General features: G+C 41.2%; 1 protein-coding gene across 1 annotated transcript in view; it reads right to left on the bottom strand.

Moving 5' to 3' along the window:
- SORCS1 (sortilin related VPS10 domain containing receptor 1) overlaps positions 1–14,414 on the bottom strand; it is a 565,826-nt gene extending 551,412 nt beyond the window's left edge. The window contains 1 exon segment of the mRNA XM_088020180.1: positions 13,857–14,414. Coding sequence (XP_087876306.1) covers positions 13,857–14,414 — 558 coding nt within the window.
- Positions 14,415–24,741: the final 10,327 nt, after the last annotated feature.

Here is a 24,741-nt window from a genome sequence, read left to right as displayed (position 1 = left end):
AAACATACTGTGAGGCTCCGTTCCAAATATCTTGGGCATGGAGATAATGAAGAGAGTACCATCCGTTGTCACAGCTTGTTGACTGTGCTAACAACCTAAAATGAATCCAGGACCTAAGATTTGGGGAGTTTAAAATAGGCAGGAGGGGCGCCTGGGTGGCTCAGTCGGGTAAGCGGCTGCCTTCGGCTCCGGTCACGATCCCAGGGTCCTGGGATCGAGCCCCGTACTGGGCTCCTTGCTCAGCGGAGAGCCTGCTTCTCCTTCTCCCTCTGCCTGCTGCTCCCCCTGCTTGTGCTCTCTATCTCTCTCTCTGTGTCAAATAAATAAAATCTTTAAAAAAATAAAATAGAATAGGCAGGAGGGGCCTTTCCTCCTGTCCATCCTATTCTGTCTGCAAAACTCCTCATCTTGTATAAAGACCAGCTTAAATATCACCTCCCTTTAAAGCACTGCCTCCCACTCTCAGGAAAAATTAGTTGTTCTCTGCTCATCTTTGCTCCAGTAGCACTTTGCACAAAACTCTATTACAGCTATTATGCACTTATCATACTAAATTGCAATTTATCTGTTTATGTGTCTATTTCCACCAGAATATGCACCCTCGAGGTTAAAGGTCAGGTCATATTCATCTTTGTATTCTCAGTGCTCAGCACAGTCAGCACTGACCCAACAGCCACTTAAAACATGTTTTAGTATTTTTATTATTAAAGAAATGCATGACCATGTTAAAAATTCAAAACAGCACAGACTGGTATAAAGGGAAAGGTTAAAAGTTGCCTTTCCATCATCCAGACCATTGGTTCCATTTCCCGCAGGAAATCACTCTTAAGGCATGCTTAAAAATGCCTCAACACTACATGCCCCCCTTTTACCCCACACCCAGCTAACCAACATGCATGGCTCTCAAAGCTGCCACACATGCAAGGTTGGCCGCCTCTGCTGGCAACACAGCAGGGCTGGGTATGAGTCCCCTGACCCCAGGGTAACGGCCAGAGAAGTGCTGTCGCTACAGGACAAGGGTGCCATTAGACTAGCACTCAGTTCTACTGTGAAGTCTTGGAGTTGATAGTGAGTTCTCTTCGCTCACGGACACGCTTCCTCTCTATTTCATCTCTTATTCTTTTCCCATGATCTACTCCAGCGCTTCCACGCCTCTGTTATAATTCTGTCTTTTTTGTCTCTCCATCTGCCTTTCTCTGTCTCTGGTCTGTCTGTCTCTTGCCTCATCTTCTCTTTATCCTCCTCTCTCTTGGTCTACCTCTGCTGTCTCCGTCTGGCTGTCTCTCTCTGCCTCTGTCAGGATCTCATACCGTCTCTCCCTCTCCCTCTTATTCTGTCTTGCTCACCAGCTCTCTGCTTCTACTGTCTCTCTCATTCCTGTGTTTCTTTTTCTCTCTCTCTGTCTTGGAGGTGTTCTTCCACTCAGCTCTCACAATCAGTGACCATCGCTACAGCTGTATCCAACATTCCACTTTTAAGGGTAGAGACCTAAGTGTTGTATATCGGAGCTTAAGCCGCTGTGAGTATATGGAGACACACAGGGATGCACACATCTATTATGTATGCAATCATATGTACATATATGATTTAGAGATGGAGACGAAGCTCAAGTCAGAGACTAAGATTTAAAACAAAATACACGCTCTTTTATTGGAGACTGGAGGTCACTAGAATTTCTGGAAGGGGCTGTCAGGCAGGTTGCTGAAATTACCTCTGGATCTCTCTTTCTGAAATCAGCAAGGGGGACGGTAAACAAAGGGCCTGGTAGCCCCTGCTGCTGCTCACTGCCACCCGAAGAGAGACACAGAGTGATCTTACTGCTTTGCAAAAACCCTGGACACTAGCTCTCTCCCAACAACAGTGATTGGAAGCAAATCAGGCAACTTGAACGTGGGCTCTTTGTTTAGTACAGTTGCCTGGAATTCAGTTCTAATGAGGCCAAGTTCAAAATCACGCCTGCTCTCTTGTTTTGTTTTTTTCATTTTTCAAATAACTTTTAAAAATAACTCAAACAATGCATGTTTATTGAGAAACAACAACACTGAAACTATGGACAAGTGAAAAACATCACCTATAAACCCAACATTCATTATAATCGCAGGTGAACATTTCGAATCATACTCTTCCTCTTCTTCCTCGTCTTTTTTTTTTTTTTTACAAAAGTGGTATTTTATAGTATATAATAAGTTTTTAAAAATATTGAGTCCCTTCCATGTCCAGGTATATTTCCAGGGGCTTGAGATATTTGATGGAACAACACAGACCAAAAAAAACCCCCTGACTTCATGTGGCTTATATTTGTACTATTTTTTAATCTATTTTTTCCTTTTCTACTATTTTGTGGGGGGTTTCCCAATTCAATGTATATTTTTACATAAGCAATCTTTTAGTGGCTGAATATCCATAACACTCATGAATAAGATCATGGGTTGTTTGTTCTAAGTGAAAAGGCATTTTCCCCATGGAAAGAGTAAATAAAACACTGTAGTTGCTAAGGGCTGATGGCCCCAAAATGCACCACTTTGGTGTGCAGATTATTTCAAGCTGAAAATAATCAAAGCCCAAAAGACTTGGGAAGAATTTTTGACCTACCCCACAACTCCTAAAAAGAATTTAGATGGAGGACCTGCTCCGGGACGGGAGCTATCCCCATAGACAACTATAGTATAACATGAACAAGGTGTAGGAGACAGGGAAGAACCCAGCGAAGTCTTTGTTAAAATTCCTCTCTGTGTCCCATTGTTTCTATACGGTCCAGAAAATATTTTGTTTACCAAACATTTTTTCTTTTTCATCTTCCCGTGAATTGTCCTCCTCCCCTTTCAAGTCTCAGACCCATACCCCTTTCTCCTTAGTTCAGAATGACATATATACCCCATTTTGCTTTACTCTCTTTGGGATCTCATGCTTATGTGGATTCCTTACACACAAGAATTAAATGTTATTTTCTCTTACTCTGCCTGTCAATGTAATCCTTCGATCAGCTAGAAGAACTTTTTTTTTTAAGATTTTATTTATTCGTTAGAGAGAAAGAGTATGCACACGAGCAGGGGGAGGGGGTACAGGGAGAGGGAGAAGCAGATTCCCCATGGAGCAGGGAGCCCAAGCGTGGGGCTTAATCCCAGGACCACAGATCATAACCAGAGCCAAAGGCAGACACTTAACCAACTGAGCCACCCAGGTGCCGCCCCTAGCTAGAAGCACTTTCTTTAGAATTTAGACAATTTCCCCATCCCCAAAACAGCAAATATTTAGTAAGCAAGTTGTGATATTGTGATTTATAATAAGAAATGTATATTTGATCTTCATTTCATCTCTGGCACCAAGCTCCCAAGACCCTGGGAATTTCCCAAGTGATGAGAAAGATAAGGGTGTCCTTTGTTGGGGCACCTGGGTGGCTCAGTCGTTAAGCGTCTGCCTTCAGCTCAGGTCATGATCCCAGGGTCCTGGGATCGAGCCCCACATCGGGCTCCCTGCTTAGTGGGAAGACTGCTTCTCCCTCTCCCACTCCCCGCCCCCCCCCCCCGCCCCGCTAGTGTTCCCTCTCTCTCTGTGTCTCTGTCAAATAAATAAATAAAATCTTAAAAAAAAGTGTCCTTTGTTATATTAATGAGATGACTATGGGCTCACACCTAAGAATGGAGGCTGGTTACAACCCTGATTGGAAGGTTCTGAAATTTCAGTCCCACTCCTTAGCCTCTGGGGAGGGAAGAGGAGCTGAAGGCTGAATTGACGGCCAATGACTTAATCAATAATGCCTATGTAATAAAGCCTCCATAAAACCCAAAAGGACAGGGTTCCAAAAGATCCTAGTTTGGTAAACATGTGGAGATTCAGGGACAGCATGCTCAGAGAGACCACCATGCCCTTTCCCCATACCTTGCTCAAGGCATCATCTTGCTCATCTCTTCCATCTGACTATTCCTGAGTTATATCCTTTTGTAAGAAACTGGCAATTTGGTAAGTGAAATGTTTCTCTTAAGTTCTGTAAACTGCTCTAGCAAATTAACCAAACTCAAGGAAAGAGTCATTGGAACTTCTAATCTATAGCTGCTTAGTCAAAAGCACAGGAGACACCCTGACATCTGAATTTGGGAGGTGGGAGATGGCAGTCCTGTGGGACTGAGCCCTTAACTAGTGGAATCCAATGCTACCTCTGGGTGGATGGTGTCAAAACTGAGTTGAATTATAGACACCCATCTGGTGTCAGGGAATTGTTTGTTGGTATGGACCCCCACCCCCACCCCCACCCCAACACATACACACACACACACACACACACACACACACACACACACACACAGGAAATTAGGTCCAGAGCCTTATTACAACTATTATGTGTAAATAGCTGGAGACCTTGAGAGGGATGACAGAAAGAGTAAGACAGAGTCCTGGCCTCATTATAAGAAAATGGAACTGGAATGGAAGAATGTAACTGCAGAAACAGAAGCAATATCAAGAGCAAAATATTAAAAACACCATTTAGTAGGTCCTACTTGAGCATGAGTAATTCTAGTATTAATACTAACAAAATAATGGTGATAACAATGATGATAATAGTTAAACTTTACTGATTGCTTGCTATGTGCCACATGCCATTTTCAGCATTTTTATATCTATTGTCTCCTTTAACCATTAAGAAACCCTATAAAAAGTATATCATTCTTATTTCCATTTTGCAGTTGAGAAAACTAAAGCACAGGGTCGTAAAGCTAATTGCCCAAGTTCACATATCTAGTAGATAGTGGAGCAAGAATTCAACCCCATCACAAAACATTATGTTCTAGTTAAAATAATGTAGTCTTTCAGCCACTGAAGACATGGTTTACTCATGGTCATATGGACATCCAGGAAAGAAACTGCCTAGAATACATCCAGTGATAAAAATATCACCATTTGGCCAAAAAGTATCATCTTCTTCTGTCTGGGGACTTGTGCTGTCCCCTGTAATTGTCTCTCATTCTCCTACAATACGTCACACCAGGTCTTCTTCCCTGGGGTCATAGTTTCCATGGAGAAGCTGATAAAAGCTGTGGGCTTTAGTTTGCCATGGGGAAAAGTGAAGCATATTGATACTTATACACTGTGCAGACAATGGAAGGGGTTCATGGACCCCAAATCTCACATATGAATTTTAGGGAAATGATTTTCAATCGTTATAGAGTTCCTAAGGGAATTTGTAAAATAAAGATTCCTAGTCCCCATCAACAGATTTAAAAGCAGGTCCCATGAGGTCAAGCTTTGAGAAATGCTGCCTGAGGTGACCATGGCTGCCCAGTTTAGGATTCTCCCATCAACTCAGCAAAATGTAAGTCAGGGTAAACAGGGTTACAGATAGGTTTCTAAGCAGGTGACAACCATGCCTAAAAAAGCTTTTTCTCCCCTTTAATGGTTCATATCAAGAGTATATTTTGGGGGGCTCCTGGGGGCTCAGTCAGTTAAGTGTCTGCCTTCAGATTAGGTCATGATCTCAAGGTCCTAGGATTGAGGCCCCAGTTGGGCTCCCTGCTCAGTGGGGAGTCTGTTTTCCCTCTCTCTCTCTCTCTCTGCTCCTCCCCTCCACTCTTGCACATAGACTCTCTCTCAAATAGATAAAAAAATGTTTAAAGAGTGTATTTTGGGAAGTGTTAAGGGGAAGACCTTTTGCATTTAACCCACCCAACGCTCCTCCAAAGACCCTGAAGCAGAAGGATCTATGGCCCATAATTTTGTGTCTCAGGAGTCTCTGCTACTCTGGTTAGGGGAAGATGACTAGAGGCATCAATCCACTGGCTTCAGGGCGCAACGGGATTAGTTGGTGGTCTAATAACATGACTCTTATTAGCACTTTCTTTAGAAAGCATACAAATTGCCCACACTGTCACTCTAGGTTCATTAGCCAGCAGGGAGAAACCAAATAGCACATCCCACACATCCTCCTAGAATAACAAGACGACACATATTAATAACCCCAGGAGAGCCACTCATGCGGACAGATGGCCCTTAAGGCTTTGATCAAGCTCCATCACGAAGTAGCTTATTATCAAGTAAAATGTATCAGGTTAGTGCCCTGAGATCGGGATAGGACAGGGAAAACACTGAGGTGGGGTGCCTGTGCTAGGAGCTCCCCTAGGACCCCTCTGCCCTGACTTGTGAGGTTCTCCCTAAAGAGACTCAGAACTGAACCCTTACAGAGGGTCAACGTGATCAAAGAGAAAAAGTTTTAGAGCCAGAAAGGGCAAAAATCAAATTCCAGCTGTGCCACCCTTCAGCTGGGTGACCTTGGGCAAGTTCCTTAAGCCATGACTTCCACAACTGTAATGACTGAGCCACCCAGGTGCCCCCGACTTCCACAACTTTAGAATGAGGACAATAATACCTCGTTTGTATTATGGTGGTGGGAGGATGGAGTGAAATAATGTGATGCTCTAGAATGTACTTCCAGGGAAGCTGCTCACTAAATTAGTGGTTATTTATAGTATTATGAAGAGGGGATTCTATTATAATCGATATACCTTATCTGGCCATAGGGAGCTATCACGGTGTTCAGCAAATTCTCCTTTGCTCACATCCCCACCCCAACCCCCAAAGTCAGAAGGAGTAGAAAAGGCAATAGCTGGTAACTCAATTATAATCCTTGAGCAAATAAAATCCATGAGTTTCAACAGGCACTTCAGTTTGGCTACTGCTGTCCCCAAATGTTGACATTCCCTTGACTAGACCATACTTAATATTATTTCAAATGGCATTTCCTCTGCATCAGACAATTAAGGAGGGGAAGACGTGGCTATTTCCCTCTTGCCCCCAAGCCCCTGCTACAACTAGTTCAGTTATAAGTAATCTGACCTCTGAAGTCCATTAGCCATGGAAGATGGAGAATGGGCTTTTGCCAGAGACCTGGCTTGCAGAAAGTCCCATCATCTCTTTTTAAGGTTCCCTCTGAGAGGTTTAAACAATGCCAAGAGCATGACTTTTGATAAGGCCACTTGCTCTGAAGCCCAGTATAAATAACTTGAGTAGCTGAGCCTAGAACTCAGGAGCTTCGTGGCCAATATCCACACTTCTTCCCACATCAGCAAACATTATAGACACAGGTGCATAGGCTTCAGGCAAACCGAGAGGCTGGGATGCAGCTGTTCTAACTCTTACCTCTGGAAAGCCAGCGGCGGGCCAAACCAAGAATCAGTCTACAGTGTGACAAAGCATTGTTGACCCTCTTCTTCCACTAACTGACCTGCTTAAGAGCAGTGCCTTGATTTCCTTACCTGAGAAATGTAGATGATATTTGCCTTTCTTATCTCATAGGCCCTTGGTGAAAACAAAAACAAAAACAAAAAAAAAACAGACGTAGGGGAAATAATATTCCAATCTTTGAAAGCTGAAGCATTTTGCAAAGGAAATGGCTATAACTGATCTAAAGTGGTACAACAACATTCAGGAGTGCTATAGAAACAGACACAATATCTTTTATACACATGGAAAATTTCACGTGGGATTTCCTACAGAACATTCATGTTCTTTTTCTCTCTACTTACCTTTTAGAAGAGGCTCTGTTCTTTCTTCATAAACCTTGCACAGTAAGATTCCACCTTTGTTTCTTGCCAACCACTTGACGATTCCTTTCATCCCACCTGAGCACAGCGCACCCCCCTTCAGAGTAACCATTCCTCCACCACAGCACCTGGCTCCCCCTCACGCTGACCATGCCTATTCTCTGCCATCACCATTGGCCACCGCAGCAACGCCATTTTGGCTAGTTTCCTCCCTAGGACACACAGATGCATTCTCCACCCTTTCTAGCCAGAGATACAGAACAGTAATTGAGACATACACAAAGACAGGATAAATATTTTACATATGTTTAGTGATTTAACATCAGTTGGCTGGGAACCAAATTAATTTACCCTCTGGGCAGCCGGGCCTATGATATTTCTGACCAAGGACTTAAACAAAAGAAAGCCCTTTGGAGAAAACTGTGTGTGGCAAATGTCTAGGTAAAAATGAAACAATGATGTCTCCAGCTGAGATTTAATGTGCAAATAAAGACAATAAATGCAATCATATCTTTAAGTGACCACTCTGGTTTTATTTTCTTTTTGGGCTTGGATTATACCCAAAGTCACTAGAAGATGAATGTGTATATTTTTGCTTAAGGAGTATTTTTTAAACTATTTCTAAGACAAAAACTTCAGTTAAACATAGTTTACATTTAATGTAGGCTAATTTTTTGGAATACATAGGAATTTATATATCTCTACCCTTGACCTTCAGTCACACCATCCATTCAGCTCAAAATATTCTCATAATAATCTCCATCTCTTGACTATGGACTCTGAAAAACAAACTGAGGGTTCTAGAGGGGAGGGGGGTGGGAGGATGGGCTAGCCTGGTGATGGGTATTAAAGAGGGCACATTCTGCGTGGAGCACTGGGTGTTATACGCAAACAATGAATCATGGAACACTACATCAAAAACTAATGGTGTAATGTATGGTGATTAACATAATAAAAATAAATAACCTCCATCTCTTAATCAAAATATTCTCTCCATTTCAAGGTTCACTTGAAGCACCTGCTCTGCAATGAACTTTGAAGACCACCCCAGTTTGTAGATGTCTGATCCTCTTCTGAACTCCTACAGCCTGCTATGCCCTCAGAGGACACTTAGCTTTGGCTGCCTCTTCAGAGGATTCTTTCAGTACAAGACAGAAAGTGCTTTGAGGGCGCGTATTATTTCTTTTCACCTTTGTGCATCACTCCGCATATATCTCTATTATCAGTGTCTAACAAATATTAGGATTCAATACATATTTGTAGAATTAAAAGTAAATATGATAATTTGTGTAAGCTTCTTAGCATAATGTTGCCACATGGCAATCTCTCCTTGAAGGTGAGCAATCATTCTTCTCTTACTAAATAATTGTTAAATAAATAAGTCCATCAGCTTTTGTACCTTGGTCTGAGTTTCTGGGGGTCTTCTATAAAAGGATGTGGAGAGAGTTCCCAGAGTTAACATTCATGTCATTTTCCTCTAGAAAACCCCTTAAATATCTTAAGAGAAGCTAACTTCCCAATTTCATATGAAGCATTTTTTTTGTCCAAAGATAAAAAACTCCTTAACATGAAGATGTGATACAATAAATATACTAAATTAGGTTTTGCTGCAAACATGCATTGAAATGAATGCCTGCTTGGATCTTAAATGTTTTGATTTCCTATAAGTAGATACACACATGAACCATGGAAAAAAGGAGGAATCACGTGAATGAGAGGCTCGCTCCTTATACGTCAAGGGTATAGGTCATTGTGTCATTTGTGCATCCCCAACACTCCTAGTGCGCTTAAATGTAGTAGGCGCACAATATCTGCACGCTGAACAAACTATTAAGTTACTTTTAACCCCTCAGGGATTTCTGTGGTGCTCTGGTCTATTTCCATCATTTTACAGAGGATGAAACTGAAGCCACATTATGACTACATATCTAATTGTTGTACACAGTCAAGACTATAACTCAGGATTCTTATCTGCCAGTAGAGAATTATTTCTGCAATTAAAAGAACAAATAGCATTTATTGAGCACTTACTATGTACCAGCCACTTCACATACATGATGTCATATCTTCAAGAAAAGCCTGCGAAAGACACACTATCCCCATATTTTAGTTGAGGAAGGTGAAGCTCCAAGAATTTAAATGTCTTGTTCAAGGCAGAATGTGGTAAGCAGGAGAGCTAACATTCAAACTCAAATTTGTCTGCTCCAAACCCACTGCCTTCCATGTCACACCACATTAACATTCGTTAATAGCATAAAGCACCTATCAGAGAAGGAAATATGTGGGCTTGTTAGAGAAAGCTAAAATCGTTTATCATTTTACTTTATTAAAAAGTAAAAAATATGTTTAAATGTGCAGTCAAAGCAAGTGTTTACATGCAACCTCTCTCCAAAATCAGGTTTGTAAGACACTTAGAAAAGGAATCTGTTCCTGAAGAACACCAGATCTGAGAGCTGAATGACGGCAGGTTACCTCGTGCTCAATGAATCACCAGGTGCGGATTCCATGTCTCACTAAAGATGAAGAGGTAGGCGGATAAGAGAACAACCAAATCACTACTTAAGGTAAAGAGTGCAATGTGACAGGCACGTGTTAAAACCCTTGCTTTTCTACAAGGAGATGGAGCTCCCAGCTAACACCGCGCCCTCTTCCAGCATCATCTGACAGCCACCCCAAGAGAGGATTATTTAAAATACTGACTCCAAGAGGTCTGAGCTCTTCTGTCCTACCTGAAAATCTTTAAGACCAGCCATTCTGTGAGGTTTGGGTGCCAGCCCCTATTTGCCACTGACCTTTTGTACCATCTCAGTAACTCAGTTAGCTTCCAGAGCTTCAGGTTGCTTCTCTATGTAATGAGAATACCTACTTATAACATTTTTGTGAAAATTAAGTGAGATTATAGGACGTAAGGCATCTACCCAAAACCTGACCCAAGTTGGGACTCAGTTTATTCACGAAGGTTGGATGGTAAATGTCAAGTCCCAGAACAACGAAAGGCAAAGTGGTACACGGAAATCAACCAGACCATCGTGGTCTATACTAATGCAGCATTAAAGTATCATAATGGCAAAATAGAAATAAAAGCCTCTGACACTATTTCCGGTAAGAAAAGGACAAGGCAGTGAACTGAAATACTCAAATTGACTCCAGTGTAAAAATATGAATAATCAATATTAACACTTGCCACTCACCTATTACCTAACAAGGGTTTTATAAGGGTTAATAAGTGTGGCGCTTTGAAATTTCTTGGAAATAAAGAATAAACACATGCCCCATCACACATGCATATATAGACAAATATATATTTTAACAAACTAAGGATTACTGTATAAATTTAGATCAGGGCACAGCATGCCTAGGATGAGTAGGGTAGGAACAATATGTTCTTGCTTACGACACCAAGCTCATGACAAATGATTCATACCCAGCACCTTTCATGCCAAAAGATCCCCCCAGGTGTTCCACCAACTCTAGCAACACTTTCCATCAAGCTAGACTGCAGTATAGAGGAATCACATCACTCCCACGGATGAGGCAAAACAGTCATGTCTTTACACAACTGCACAAGTCCAACAGTGGAGGGGGCAGGAAGAAGGGAAGGAGGCGAGAAAAACATCCAGAATTCCTCACAAGTTTGACAGGCAGCCTATAATTACCATACATTTACACCTTTAATGCGGGTGTTATTGTAATCAGAAACCCTACTTAACAAGACTTTTAGCTAAAGGTGAGACAGGGTCAGAGGATGTGTATTGCCTCTGGCCCTGAGTGGGTCAGGGGGTGGATTTACAGGGGTACTGACATCTAAATAGGAAAAAAATGAGAGCCCCACAGTGTTGCCCTCAGGTTTAAGTTAGTGGGTTTCTTGCTCTAGGAAGATGTGAAGTGCTGTAAGTTGAGAGTTCCAAACAGGTGTACTGTACTGCACTTGACAATCACAACACACTTATGTGCAACCTGGCACGTAATGAATTGGCACGGACCCCATTTTAAGGATGAGGAAATTCACACTCAGAGTGCAATAGACTTGCCAAGATCAAACCACAAATAAGCAGAACTAGAACTCAAGTCTCCACACAGCTTTTCACCTCACAGAGTTGCCCAGAAAAAGTTTTTCTGCCTTCCTTCCTTTAAAAACAAATGTTAAACTTTGTGTCTCCTATGAATCTGGGCCAGTTTTGTTTTGTGGGACCTGGATTAAGACTATAGCTCTCCCTCTGCCATCTGCATATATATGCTAAAAAAAAAAAACAATTTGTGTGTAAACAGGCAGGGATGCGGAGCAGGGGGGGTTCCTTACAGAATTAAAAACTTCAAAGGGTAGAAATCTCACTAGCAACATGATCTGAATGCTCAAACCTTTCACATGCACTACCTTGATTATTTGCTACATTATCTCAGACATGCCTGCATGTTGCCCATCCAAGTCCTGACCCTAATAAGCCGGACTGTGCTTATAAGCATCATTTAAAAAATAAAAAGGGCTGGCAGTGATTGGCGCCATTTCTTAAATGGAGTTTAAAATTTGCCAAAGATGTACTCTCCGTTTCCAGCTCTTTCCAAGATCTTTCAAGAGATGAACTAAAGTAGAGGTCTAATGGGTGAGTGATATTTTACAGCTCGAATTACATTAAAAGCCAGAAATATTTTGAGTCCAATGTCTTTTACTTCTCGGTACAACCAGATATAATGTTTGATGTGTTTAAAATCTCCCCTTAAAGCCAGAAGCTTTGAGTTAATCACTTAAAGCAGTGTGAAAGTCATTCAATCAGTTTAAGATTTGAGTTCAAATTGGGGGATTAATTTTAGCGGTTTTGATATGAAAGATATGATAGTTAAGGAAAGAAATGAGGGCAAGGGTCTGCAGAACTTGAATGGAAAGAATTTCAGCTTCAATTATTTGATTAAATCATTCCTGAGAACCATAGAAAACCATAGCCTCAGTCATGAGAGCTGAATTGTAGGGAAAACCCTGCTGATCCTCTCAGGACAGAGACATCAATGCAAAAAAAACCATTTATCATGGTTTGCCTTAATACAGTTTATATCTATATACCCAAAGAACCCATGATGACAGACTATTATTTTAAAACGTTCACAACTTTCGTTAAAAAGCTGACAATGAGCACAACTCACTAAAGTGGCACTTCCCTGGGAAGGTTTCTGGCAATGACATCACAACTGAAAACATTCTGAAAGGTACCAGGCTGCATAGACTGTACCTATTACAAATACTACACTCTCAATAACCCAATGGAAGCTGAAACTCTGATTTTTTTTTTAATTTTACCCATCCTTGGTTTTTATGCTCTTGTCTGCTTAATGGCAGCTCAGAGAACTTTCCACACTTTTAAGTCATCTTCACTTATTACCATCAAAGCTGGATCTTTACTATTTCAGCTCATTGAAGTTTTCTAGGTGCAGTTTAAGCTGGAATAGCTACCCCAGATTCCAGACATGCAGGCTTTTCCAAAAATCTAAAACCTCCCCTGACGTGGCCAATGCTCATGGACTTGCACCCACTCTCCCCAGCGTCAGCATGGGGAATCCAGCAATTCCCTGGTCCCTTCATAAAAGGAGGGCTAAGTCTTTATTTGTGCTCTTCTCTAGAGGAGGTCCGTCAATGGGGAAGAACAGGGAGTTGTTGTCACTGGGATATATCTGATCTTCCTGGGACTGATCATGCCGGAGAACAACCACTCATTCACAGGCTGGAAAGCCCCAGCTCTCAAAACACACTGGCTGGTGCTGTTAGAAGATGCTAGAGAGTTCCCGTCCTGAAACTTGCATCCACTTGGTCCCCAGAAACAGAGAATACATTAAGGGCACCTTAGTGTCCGCTGCATCTCTCTTCCCTTCTGGGGAAGAGGGGGTTAGAAGCTTTGCAGAAAAATAAGCTTACACATAAAGTCTTCTTGATCTTACTTGTGCTCACCCATAAGTCTAGCAAGTAAAAGGAAAGTCACTTAAAGGAATGTCATCCTGCCTGGAAATTTAACCCATTCACCTCCACATTCAGAATACTTAACCCCCTCTGTTTGCCTGTCTTCAACTGTTACTACACCAATGAGACCACGAAACAGGAAACAGGGATTTGCCTGCCCAGTTTGAAGCTTTTGGGGGGTTCTGAGAGGACTCTGATGGTGTCATGGGTCTCCTGATAGATGACATTAACTCCTAAGGGAGGTGGGCAGGGAAGACTTTAGTTTGCAGCATCTCTCAAGTCCAGAAACCTCATTTCCCCCAAATTCTCCATCAGAACACAACATTCTGCTTTAACCCTTTCCATCTTTCACCCCTTGCCCTCAGTCCCCATCTACTCACGCTGCTGTTGTGGCCAGACCAGTGGACCATGGCTTGGTTGTGTGCGGAGTCGCCTGTCAGCGCGAACGTGGTGCTGGTCAGTCTCAGCTCCTCCATCCGGAAGCGAGTGGCTTTGTCCGGGTCCCGCTCCAGAGTCCCAGGCTCCTGCTGCCCTCCATCCCTTAGCACTCCCCGGGGGCTTCGACTCGCGCCCTCTCCCCTTTCTGCCTTCCCGGGATCCGCTTCACTCCGTCTCCGCCGGCCAGAGCGTGGGGCAACCGCCACCGACCCCCCGGTGCCAGGGGCCCGCTCCAGGGACAGCGCTCGGTCTCCGGGGGCCACTGCGAACAGGGGGCGCCCAAGGAGGGGCAGGGGCGTGGCAGCAGCTCTGCCTCGCGGCCCCTGGCGAAGGAAGCCCCCTGGGGTCGGAGCCCAGCGCGGGGCCGAGCCGGGGGATAGCTGGGGGTAGCAGGAGCCGCCGCCGCAGGCGCCCGGGACGCAGAGGGCCAAGAGCCCCGCGCCCGTGAGGAGCGCGCTCAGCCGGGCTGGGGAGCCGCCGCCGGCGCCAACTTTTCCCATCGCGGGAGCGGAGAGCAGGAGCGGAGAGGGGGCCGGAGCCGAGGCGGCTGCGCGGGGCTCTCCGCTGGCCGGCTGTTGGGGGGCAGGCGCTCAGGACCCCAACTCCATCCAAGTTGGGCCGCGGAGGGGGCGGGCGAAGGCGGCGCGGGGCAGGTGGCGGCCGCTTGCCCAGGCTGGGCTGGTGCCGAGCGTGGCTTCGGACCGAGCGAGCCGCCGCCACGCGGGGGTGGAGCTGAACTGAAGTCACGGGCGGAGCGGGCGCTGGCGCGCTGGCGGGCGACGCGGGAAGGGGGGGAGGGAGGGAGCTGCCGGGGCTCCGGGCGCCGCGTCCCGTTGCCGAGCTGCGCCGCGCGGGTGGCTGCGAGGACTGGATGCGTCGTCGGCCCTCCCCTTGGGCTCGCGGGCGCTGCCGCCGCCCGCTCTGCGCCCCCGCGGCCGCGGTCTCCGCTCTCCCTCCCGTGGGGGCGGCCAGCCGGAGCTCGCGGAGTGCTCGCTGTGTTGGGGACTTCCTATTCCTGTTTTACTGTTTCTGTCAGTCTCTGCTGCCGTTTTCTCCCCCGCACTCCACCCCCTCCTCGTCTCTTCCAGTTTAGATGATAAGGTTGGGTGGGCTCCTGGTCTTTCCCTCCTTCGTCTCCGCGAGTTGGCGTCTTGACGGTAGCTTAGGCAGAGCCTGAGTGTCCCAGCCTGGGGGAGATCCCAGGAAGGCAACTGCAGAGAATGATGTAATTAAATGATCGTGTGTGTGTGTGTGTGTGTGTGTGTGTGTGTGTGTGTGTGTGTGGTCTGGGGGGATTTTTTTTTTTTTTCCATAAATTATTACGCTTAGATTCCTTTCCGGACCTCCTAAAGCGCTCACTGTATTTGAATTCAATCTTCCTGCATTTTGTGGACATGTATCTTGGCTCCCCTAAGAGACCACAAACTCACTGAGGACAGGAATTGTGAGCAACTTGGAAGAAGTGGCCAGTTTATTTTCTTTGCTATTTTTATCCTCTGCTTGACACAGTGTCCTACGCGGTAGGAAATCTGTCAGTGTTTAATTGAATACATACGCATTGTGAGTCTATTCTACGTCGGTATGCACATAGATACAGGGAAAAAGGCACGGTGCTATATTTATCCTATGTCTTTTGTGCCTAGCCCAGAGCTGCTAGCCACATACCTGAAGATTCTTATCAGCAAACTTCACGGCTATGCTGGATACTCTGCCACAGCCTAGTTTGCTGTGGGGCCTCAGACGAAGGGGCAATCTCTCAGCTTCCTACACTTTAAAATTAAGCGGTTGCATCAGATGACCTTTAAAATTCCTTCCACTTCTAAAATTCTATAATTGTATGATTATAATGTCTGTCCATTCCAGCTCCCCTGCTACTGTTCAGAAGTTCAGATGAAGATTTATAGTAGGTGAATGGGCTTTGAAAATTACAAAGAATTTTCCCAAACCCAAGCCTTTTTCAAATGGAAAGTTTGCTTCTAAGGGTTGAAATACCTTCGAATTTTTCTGTAGTCTTCATGTGCCTAATAACACTTCCTTATCACATGGTAGCTATTAAATTATTCAAAGCATATTTACTGATTAAACAAATGAATGCCATGCAAATCTTCAGTTTCTAATTATATTTTTGTTCATTTTCACACTTGCAAAGGTAACCTTCCCAAAAAATCTAAATTGTGAGTTTGTGATAAGACCAACTTAAAAGTAGCGGTGATGATTATTCTTCAATTAATGATACTCTTTTTGATACTGTTCAAGAGGAAATTCTCTTATATCAGTCCAACCCAGAGCTGTGTTACACAAACAATTATTTAAATTCTTGTTCTTATGTCCAATCCAAGAAATATGCAAATGCAAGGAAGCCGACTTCTTAGCCTTTGAATGTAAGTACTAAAGACAGAGTGACCTGTTTGTTTTTAAGAGAGACACAGACTGTTCTTCCAGAAGCACCTCGACTACCCAAGCCTGGATCCTCCTAAAAAAGGAACATTGTCTGGCACACTTCTAGATGGAGAGGAGAGCCAGAGGTCCTCCCTCCTCCCAAAACTGCAAATGTTCTTCCTTAAAACCCAGGGCAACTGTTTTCCTCTCCTGAGAAAGGTTTTCAGAGCTTTGTGGGATTCTTTGCCTTATGTCTTCTTTCTATACCCTGCTAAACTCCTTTCCAGTCTGGATGAGTGTGTGAGATTTCCTCCAAGAGAGGAAAAACCAGATTAAAGAGTTAGAACCCGAATAAATTCCCATCCTAATATAGGACTGGAAAATGCAAAATGGAAAAAAGAAAGAAATTAGTGAATTCAAATTTTCTGGCCTTAGTCTATTATTGCCCTACCAAAATTTAGGTGGTTTTGATTTCAAAATGAAGTTCCACCTGAAGAATTGGTAGAAAGAGAGCTGACTTTTCCTTCCCAAATCATTTACAGCTCCCATCTTTTAAAACAGACCCATTACAATAATCCCTTTAAAATGAAATCATTTGCAATCCATTTGCTGAGAATTCATAGAGGGCAGGCGTTTTTTAAATGCCTGATTCTAATTATTCATTTGAGAAAAAGGTTACACAGATGTGGGTGAAATTGGCTCCAAGAATTGTTTTTTATATAAATTCATTTCATTTCTTATGTCTCTGATCCTTTGTCAACAAGCGGAAAAGGAAAGTACCAGTAGTTCCCTAAACCATTTTCTTTTCCTGGAAGACTTCAAGAAATGGCTTAATTATGGGGGAAAGTGGTCTAGCCTATTTCAAGGTATTTCCAATCCAACAACTCACTAAGCAACCCGACAGATTGTATTAATATACTGCATTAAGAATGGGTTATTACGAAAATAGTTGCTATCAAATGTCAGTAGAGAACTCTGTAATTCCAATAAGGAGTCTTTTCATTGTACATTGAAAGATACGCTCTGCTCCATCTTATCTCTGAAATAGTCATCTCCAAAGTGGGGCACAAGTATCCAAATAGTACCATAAGATAATTCATTGTGTGCAGGAAGAAAACAGCCTTGTTAATATTTAATTACCAATTAACATATATAAATGTATGTTTCTAACTATACACAGAGAGACAGAAAAAGAATATGAACATTTTGGAGCCATGTGCTAATTGGTGTTGAATGATCAAAAAGGTGCCGAGGACTTGCCCTCCCAAGCAGCAAAAATGGTCTTTGAAATGGATAAAAAAATATTATTCCTTGCCATTATTTGAAACTCTTCACTGACTTACCATTGCAAACAGAATAAAATCCCCATGGGATCCTTGCATGGACAATGAGGCCTGCAAGAGGTGAGTGCTGCCTGTTCTTCAACTACTTTTGGCAGCTCTCTTTCCCCTCACCCATATGCTCCAGCCATTCTGGGCATCCTTTCCTCCCATGTGCCAAGTTTTTTTCAACTCATTCAGTTTTGCATATGCTGCCTGGAATCCCCATGACCACGCCTACTTCATATGGGTGACTCCTCTTCTTTGACATCTGTACTTTAAATGTACTTCCTTGGAGAAACTTTCTCTGACTCCCTACCCAACAAAAAAATTCCTTTCACATTTTCTGTGTCAGTCCCCTATTAGTTTCTTCTTAGCATATATGGTAGTCTTCAATTCTTTCATTTGAGTGGTTTTTGCTAAAACTCCCCACAAATCTACAAGTAGGTATGGATCACATCTCCCTTATTCATCTGTTGTTTCCCCAGTGCCTCCTTCAGTGCGTGACTCATTGGGAGGGCTCACTGAATAATGTTTGGCTGGCTGAGCCACACGGGTATAGCAGCCTCAGCTGCACAATGTCCAGTATTAACATTTTGTCAATTAGATGTGTACCCATGCCGGAAAACTTGCTAAGGATTTTACATGTATCCGCTCATTAGTTAATTAACTAATTAATTAATTATTTTAAGCAAAACTCAGCTAAGTATGATCATTGTTCCCACTTCACAGATCCCTTTCGAAACAATGCAGTCACACACCAATTTAGTGAAAGATGAAGGCTTCAGTGTAGGCTTCTTATTCCTAGTATGTTCTTGACTTTATGCAATACTCCTTTTTCTCCCAATCCCACTAATAACAGATAATGTTTATTGGTGATTTATTTTGTGTCAGGCTCTACAATTAGCACTTTGAATAATTTCTAGTAATGTTGAACAAACAATTTTGAAAACAAGTTGTTTAGGTTGAAGGTGAAATTTGTGTTCTCCAGTTTACGTTCGCTTTTATTTGGTGGGGGTGGGGGTTAATATTAAAGACCGTGGTGTATTCACTACACACATGACCTTCCTGCACCAGTTATAGGAGTTGTCACATCGGTTTCCTCTCTTCCCCTTTCCCTAGGTCTCTCCATAGCTAGTGGATAACTTGGCTTCAGCTGCACTAAATCACATTATATGCTTCATCATTAGAACAATGTCTTTTAATAGCTCTGAAAATACTTGGCTCCCCTTGGATACCATTGAGACAAGGTGTCTTGCATTTCAGATCAATTACACGAGGAACCATAGGAAGAAAGTGAGGGAGAAGAATATGCAGACTTTTCTCATTACTGCTGAGGGGAGATGGGAGTTTTGCAAAACTGCCCTTTAAAATACTTTGAGGTATCAACAAATACTGACCTGAGTCTGAATCCAGTAATTTTATCTCTTCTCATATACCCAATTTAAGTGGCTTTAATGCAAGGGCTTAAACTCTCTTATCTGTAAAAATAGGTCTAAGATTATCTACCTGACTCATAAGGATGTTGTAAAACTTAATTCAACTTCGTATACCTCTTGGAGATAACAATACAACTTCATATTTACGAAACTCTTATCTCATCAGACCTGTAAAGAGTTTTTGGGTTTTTTTCCCCTAGTTTAATAAATCTTGCAGCAGCTTCAAAAGGTAGGTAGGGGGCAGTTTTTGCCTGCATCATACAGAATAAAAAGAAATTTATCCAAGGTCATGGAGTTTGAGAAAAAACTTAGCACTGAATTTTGTTATACTTCACTTCTACCATTTAGTCCAAATCTGCACCCAATTTATATATACATGAATTAAAACTCCCCGTTATTTTTGTTTAGCTACTACGCACTGCCTACACAATCATTTCAGGTTTCAAAAGATTGTATAATTAAATAGGAAGAGAGAAGCATGAAATAATATCACTGTTATTGTGTGAACTCATATATGCATATGTATTTTTCCCATTTTAATAGTCCTACTTAATGTGGAATAGATAAAATGTGTACTATGACTAAGTAAGTTTATTTAGAGCAGTATTATTAGACTTTAAAACTATACCGTTACCAAAAAGACTTAGAATGTTTTTAAAAATTATTGTAATCTTAAAATTATCTAGAAACCATAAAAAGTAACTTCTGTCATCTCTCTCCTGTCCTCCAATTGTGTTAGTCCAAAATAAAAAGGTTTTATCATAGTAAATCACAAAACCAGCTTCATAACACTTTTTTGATTACGGTCCCCTTGAAAGTACAAGTAGTAAGAAATGAACTCAGTTGGTTTTGCTTCTTTTTCTTTGGGAGTACTGGGTAGGGGAGTGAAGGAAGAGACAGGAAGCTACTCCCCAAATCTTTAAGGGCCACTGAAATGACAACCAAAAGCTTTCATATCACAAGAAGTCTTTTGTTATTTTTGTCTCTTTTCCATAGAACTGATCCAAGGATGAATGAGGTTAACATTGAAGCCAAATTCAGTAGATTTCTAGGGCATAATATTCTAGCAGAATACAACTCCATAAAATGTACAGTAGCCATTGAAAAATAAGATCTTTGGGACTTCTCTTTCAGAGGGCAAGAGTAGCTTGCAAAGAAAAGGAGGAAATAAATCAAAGAATAAGTAGCACAGCTGGGTAGATATTAACTACTCTGTGTGGCTTCCCATTTCTCTATTTGATCTGGACAAAGAGTAGATATAGTCCAGCCCCCAAGAGTGCAGATATGCCCGACAGTATGTTAATCTCTGATAGGAGCACAGAACAGAAGGGAAGGGAAATTATCAAAGCCCAAAGTTTATTGTGTCTATCAGCCTCTACTGCTTGGAATAGTACAGGGTGGGGCTTAAATTCCTAAATTTTGAAGTCAAAATCCTAGTTTTCAGTCCAGTATATGCTAGTCACTAGCTGTACAAGATCATTTGACTTTCTGAATCTCTGTTGCCTAATCTGTAAAATGGACATTTCGTCACCTTCTATAGGTAAGTTTGCTCTATATGGCATGGAGCAAATACACAAATTGCACAGAGTAATACATGTTAGTTGTTGTTAAATTTATTTCACAGTTCAAATATCACCTTTCACTTGACACTGTCCTCCAACATGCCTGCCTAGATGGAAGACAAGAAGTTAAAATCCAGTCAAAAATAAACTTATTTCCTGCTAGAAATAAAACAAAATTTAAAGGCCACCATACTGAGAAATAGAGAACAGGGGTTGAAACTCAGACGTTTTGTGTTGTAATTAAATTAAAAGGATGGAATGAACTACTGTCTTCCTACATTTTGTCAAACCTGTCTTTTATGTGAATCATAGTACAAGGACTCTGCCCTTGAGTTTCACAAGCTTCTAGGAGGTAAGCAGTAGATTGGATGGTAGTCTGAAATTTTGACTATGTATTTGAATTATTTTTTGCAATGTGGAAAATAAACTTAAGATAGGTCAGAGGGAATCCCTTATTTAAGACATCATGGAATAAATACATACAATTTATCATGTAGAGATTAGTCTAGAGTTTGAAGATGTGAGTAAGCTTAGATCAACACTTAGACGGGGACCCATAATTGTTTGCCTTGAACAATGTTACTAAAGTGCTCAGCTAGCTACCTTTATCTTCTCAGTTACTATGACCAGGTATGACTCAGAGTCACATTGTGGGCAGAGGCTGGTCCATTTTCTAAAGTCAGATGTGGTCCTAGCTGTGGTGGTCTAAAGAACTCCTTTTTAAGAAGGTGATTGGTTCATTGTTAATCTAGTGCTATGTGCCTGCTATCTAGGTCCCGCACCAATGTATTTTATCCCATTTCTCCATCTCCTAGTCTAACTCCCTGATATTTCTAGGTTTTGATTCCCTTACCTACTTAGATTCACATTATCTACTTTTGTTTCCTTTATATCTGCTGACCATGGATTCAGCTCTGAATTGATAGCCTCATGGTACGTACCAGTCATCTTTTTTATAACCTAACTCTTGGTCCCTGCCTACCATGGCCTATATATCATTACCTCTTAGACCCGAGTATTTCATTAGGGAATGTTTGGAATTTACCCATTGACTTTTAAGGGTTCTTACCATGGAAATCATCTTATAATATATATTTCAGTGCTGTTGTTTTAGTACTACATAGGTAACCAGTATCTGTTTTCTATATTCTGTTGCCATCCTGCATCTATTCTGACGTTATATTTTTGTTATAATCATCTGTCTTATCCATCCGTCTTCTTCATTGGACTGCAAACTCCAGTGGACTAGGGGTCCTGTAGGTCTTATATATTTATCTCCCAGCCTCAGTATCCAACCCAAGGCAGAAGCACAGTAGACATGCAGTAAGTGTTTATTGAATGAATAAATGAACGACAAGGCTGGCATTCTCCCATCTTTGATATGGTTCTTTTTATTTTTTCAATAGCTTTTCTTAATATTGTCAGATAATCATCACTAGGATGAATCACAGCCACCCACCCCGGATGTCACATAAAGCTAAATTTACACCCAAGACAAAAGTTGAATCAATAAATAAGCAATTAAAAAATCATTAACTGAAATGTTAATGTCTTCCAACCTATCACTATTAGCTACAGCTTGTTTGAAGAGAATCCTACCCCATAAACATGACAATGGTTTTTAGCATTTAAAATTTATTTTATTTATTTATTTATTTTATTTTATTTTTTTTTAAATATTTATTCATGAGAGTCGGAGAGAGAGAGGCAGAAGCAGAGGGAGAAGCAGGCTCCCCGCCGAGCAGGGAGCCCGATGCGGGACTCGATCCCAGGACCCCGGGATCATGACCTGAGCCGAAGGCAGACGCCCAACCATCTGAGCCACCCAGGCGCCCTAAAATTTATTTTAATAAATTATTTTGAAGTTTAACCTACAGCCAAAAGAATGTCCAAATCTTAACTATATTGCTCAGTGATTTTGTTTTTGCACATACACATGCATGTGCGTACACACACACACACACAGATAGAATTCTTTTCCAGAATCACAAGGCTTCTTGAATGTTACCAGTCAATAACACCAATGTGCATCCACTCTGACAAAGATATGCCTATTCTGACTTCTGTCAGCAAAAATTAATTTTGCTCTTCTTGAAAATATTTAATAGAACCAAATAATATATATCCTTGTATCTGGGTGTTATAATTCAATACTATATTTGTAAGATTCGTCATGCATGTAGTATGTACTAGTGATCAGTCCATTCTACTACCGTGTAGTATTCCAACAGTATGAATATACAACCATTTATTCTTTCATTCTACTAGTGGCAGATCTTTAAGTACTTTCCCCTTTATGGCTGTTATGAATACAATGGGTATGAGCATCACTGTTCATGTTATTTGGTAGACATAAGCACTCATTCTCTAGGATACATTCTTGGGCCTGGAATCCAGAAGTCCTAGGAAGGCATGTGTTTACTTGTACTATATAGTACCAATTTTTCAAAGTGTTTGTTCCAAATATAAACGTATGAGAGTTCCAGTAATTTTACATCCTCACCAACACCTAATTAAAAAAAAAAATTTTAGCCAAGCTGGCGAAAGTTTAGAGGTAACTTCTGGTCATTTAATTTACATTTTCCTGAAGACTAAGGACGCTGAGTATTTTTAAAGTATTTATTGACCGTTTGAATATCCTATTTTCTAAAGTGCTTGTCTCAGGCTTTAGTCATTTTAAAAATATTAGTTGGTCAGTATTTCTTATTGATTTGTAGAAGTTCTTATATAATCCTTTTCCTCAAATGATTTATAGAGACAGTAGTGATATTTTATATATAATGTCCCAATCTATGGTTTGCTTTTTCTATATTCTATTTCCTGATGAATAGAAATTCTTAATCTTGATGTAATACAATTCATCAATTACTTCAAAACTTTATGGTAATGCTTTTTATTTTTAGTTCAAGCAGTCTTTTCTTATACCATATCCATGGATGTATTATCTTATTTTTTCCGTAAACTGTGTTGTTTTACTTACTGATTTATGTCTATAGTCCATCTGTAATTAATTTTTGTATATGGTATGAGGTGAACATTCATATTGTTTCATTTGGCTACCAATTAACCCAATACCATTAATTAAAAAGACCATCCTTTTCCCACTACACTGCTGTAACATAATTACTATAAATCAGGTAACATATGCATGTGTGTCTGTTTCAGAGTTTTCTATTCTGTTTAATCAGTTTGTCAAACCCTGTGCTAATAAAATACATTAGTTACTGTAACTTTATAATAAATCTTGGTATCTGGGGTGAAGTCCCCTACTTCGTTCTTCCAGATCATTTCAGAACTACCTTGTTGATTTTGAAAAGGCTGGACTTTTTAATGGGATTACATTGCATCTATAGATCAATTAGGGAGAAATTAACATTTTAAAAATATTGAGTTCTCCAATCTGTGAATACATTATTTTTCTTTCTTTATGTAGACATTCTTTAAATTCTCTCAGCAATATTCATTAGTTTTCAGTGTAGAAATCCTGCACACCTTTCAATAAATTTATTCTCAGATATAGGAGGTGTTTTGTGACACTTTGAATATTATATTTATCTTAATTTTCAATTATTTGTTAGTCTATAGAAATGGAATTAATTCTTATATTAATTTTGCACCTAGTGACCTTGTTAATTTTACTTATTAATTCTAATAATTTTTAGAATCTTTTAGAATTTTTATGTGCCTAATGATATATCATGTGCAAATTGAACATCTATTTCTTTCCTTCAAATATTTCTATCATATACTTATTTATTTATGCCTTGCTTATTGCTTTGGATAGGAAGACAAATATGATGTTGAATAGAAGTGGTGGCAATGGGCTACTTTAGCTGATGGCATTGGGCTCAGAAAATAGTTTAACACTTTATGTTTAAGCCTATGATATATGTTGAGTTATTTTTTGCATAAGGTGTGAGTCTTAAGTTGAAAAGTATCTTCCCCCCATAAGATTTTGCATGCATCTTTGTAAAAAATTAGTTGGGCATATGGGGTTTTCATTTCTGAGCTCTCTTCTGTTCCGTTGATTTGTGTGCTTACCCTCCATACAGTCTTGATGCTATAGATGTATAACACATCTTGAAACTGGGTAGGTGAATTCTTCCTACTTTGTATTCTTTTTTAACA

The sequence above is a fragment of the Eumetopias jubatus genome, unplaced genomic scaffold (assembly GCF_037043125.1).
Source record: "Eumetopias jubatus isolate StellerSeaLion01/CBP00866 unplaced genomic scaffold, mEumJub1_p1.0 scaffold_17, whole genome shotgun sequence".
NCBI classification, from domain to species: domain Eukaryota; kingdom Metazoa; phylum Chordata; class Mammalia; order Carnivora; family Otariidae; genus Eumetopias; species Eumetopias jubatus.
The sequence above is the reverse complement of the archived record's forward strand: the minus strand, read 5'-3'. Positions and strand labels throughout refer to the sequence as shown.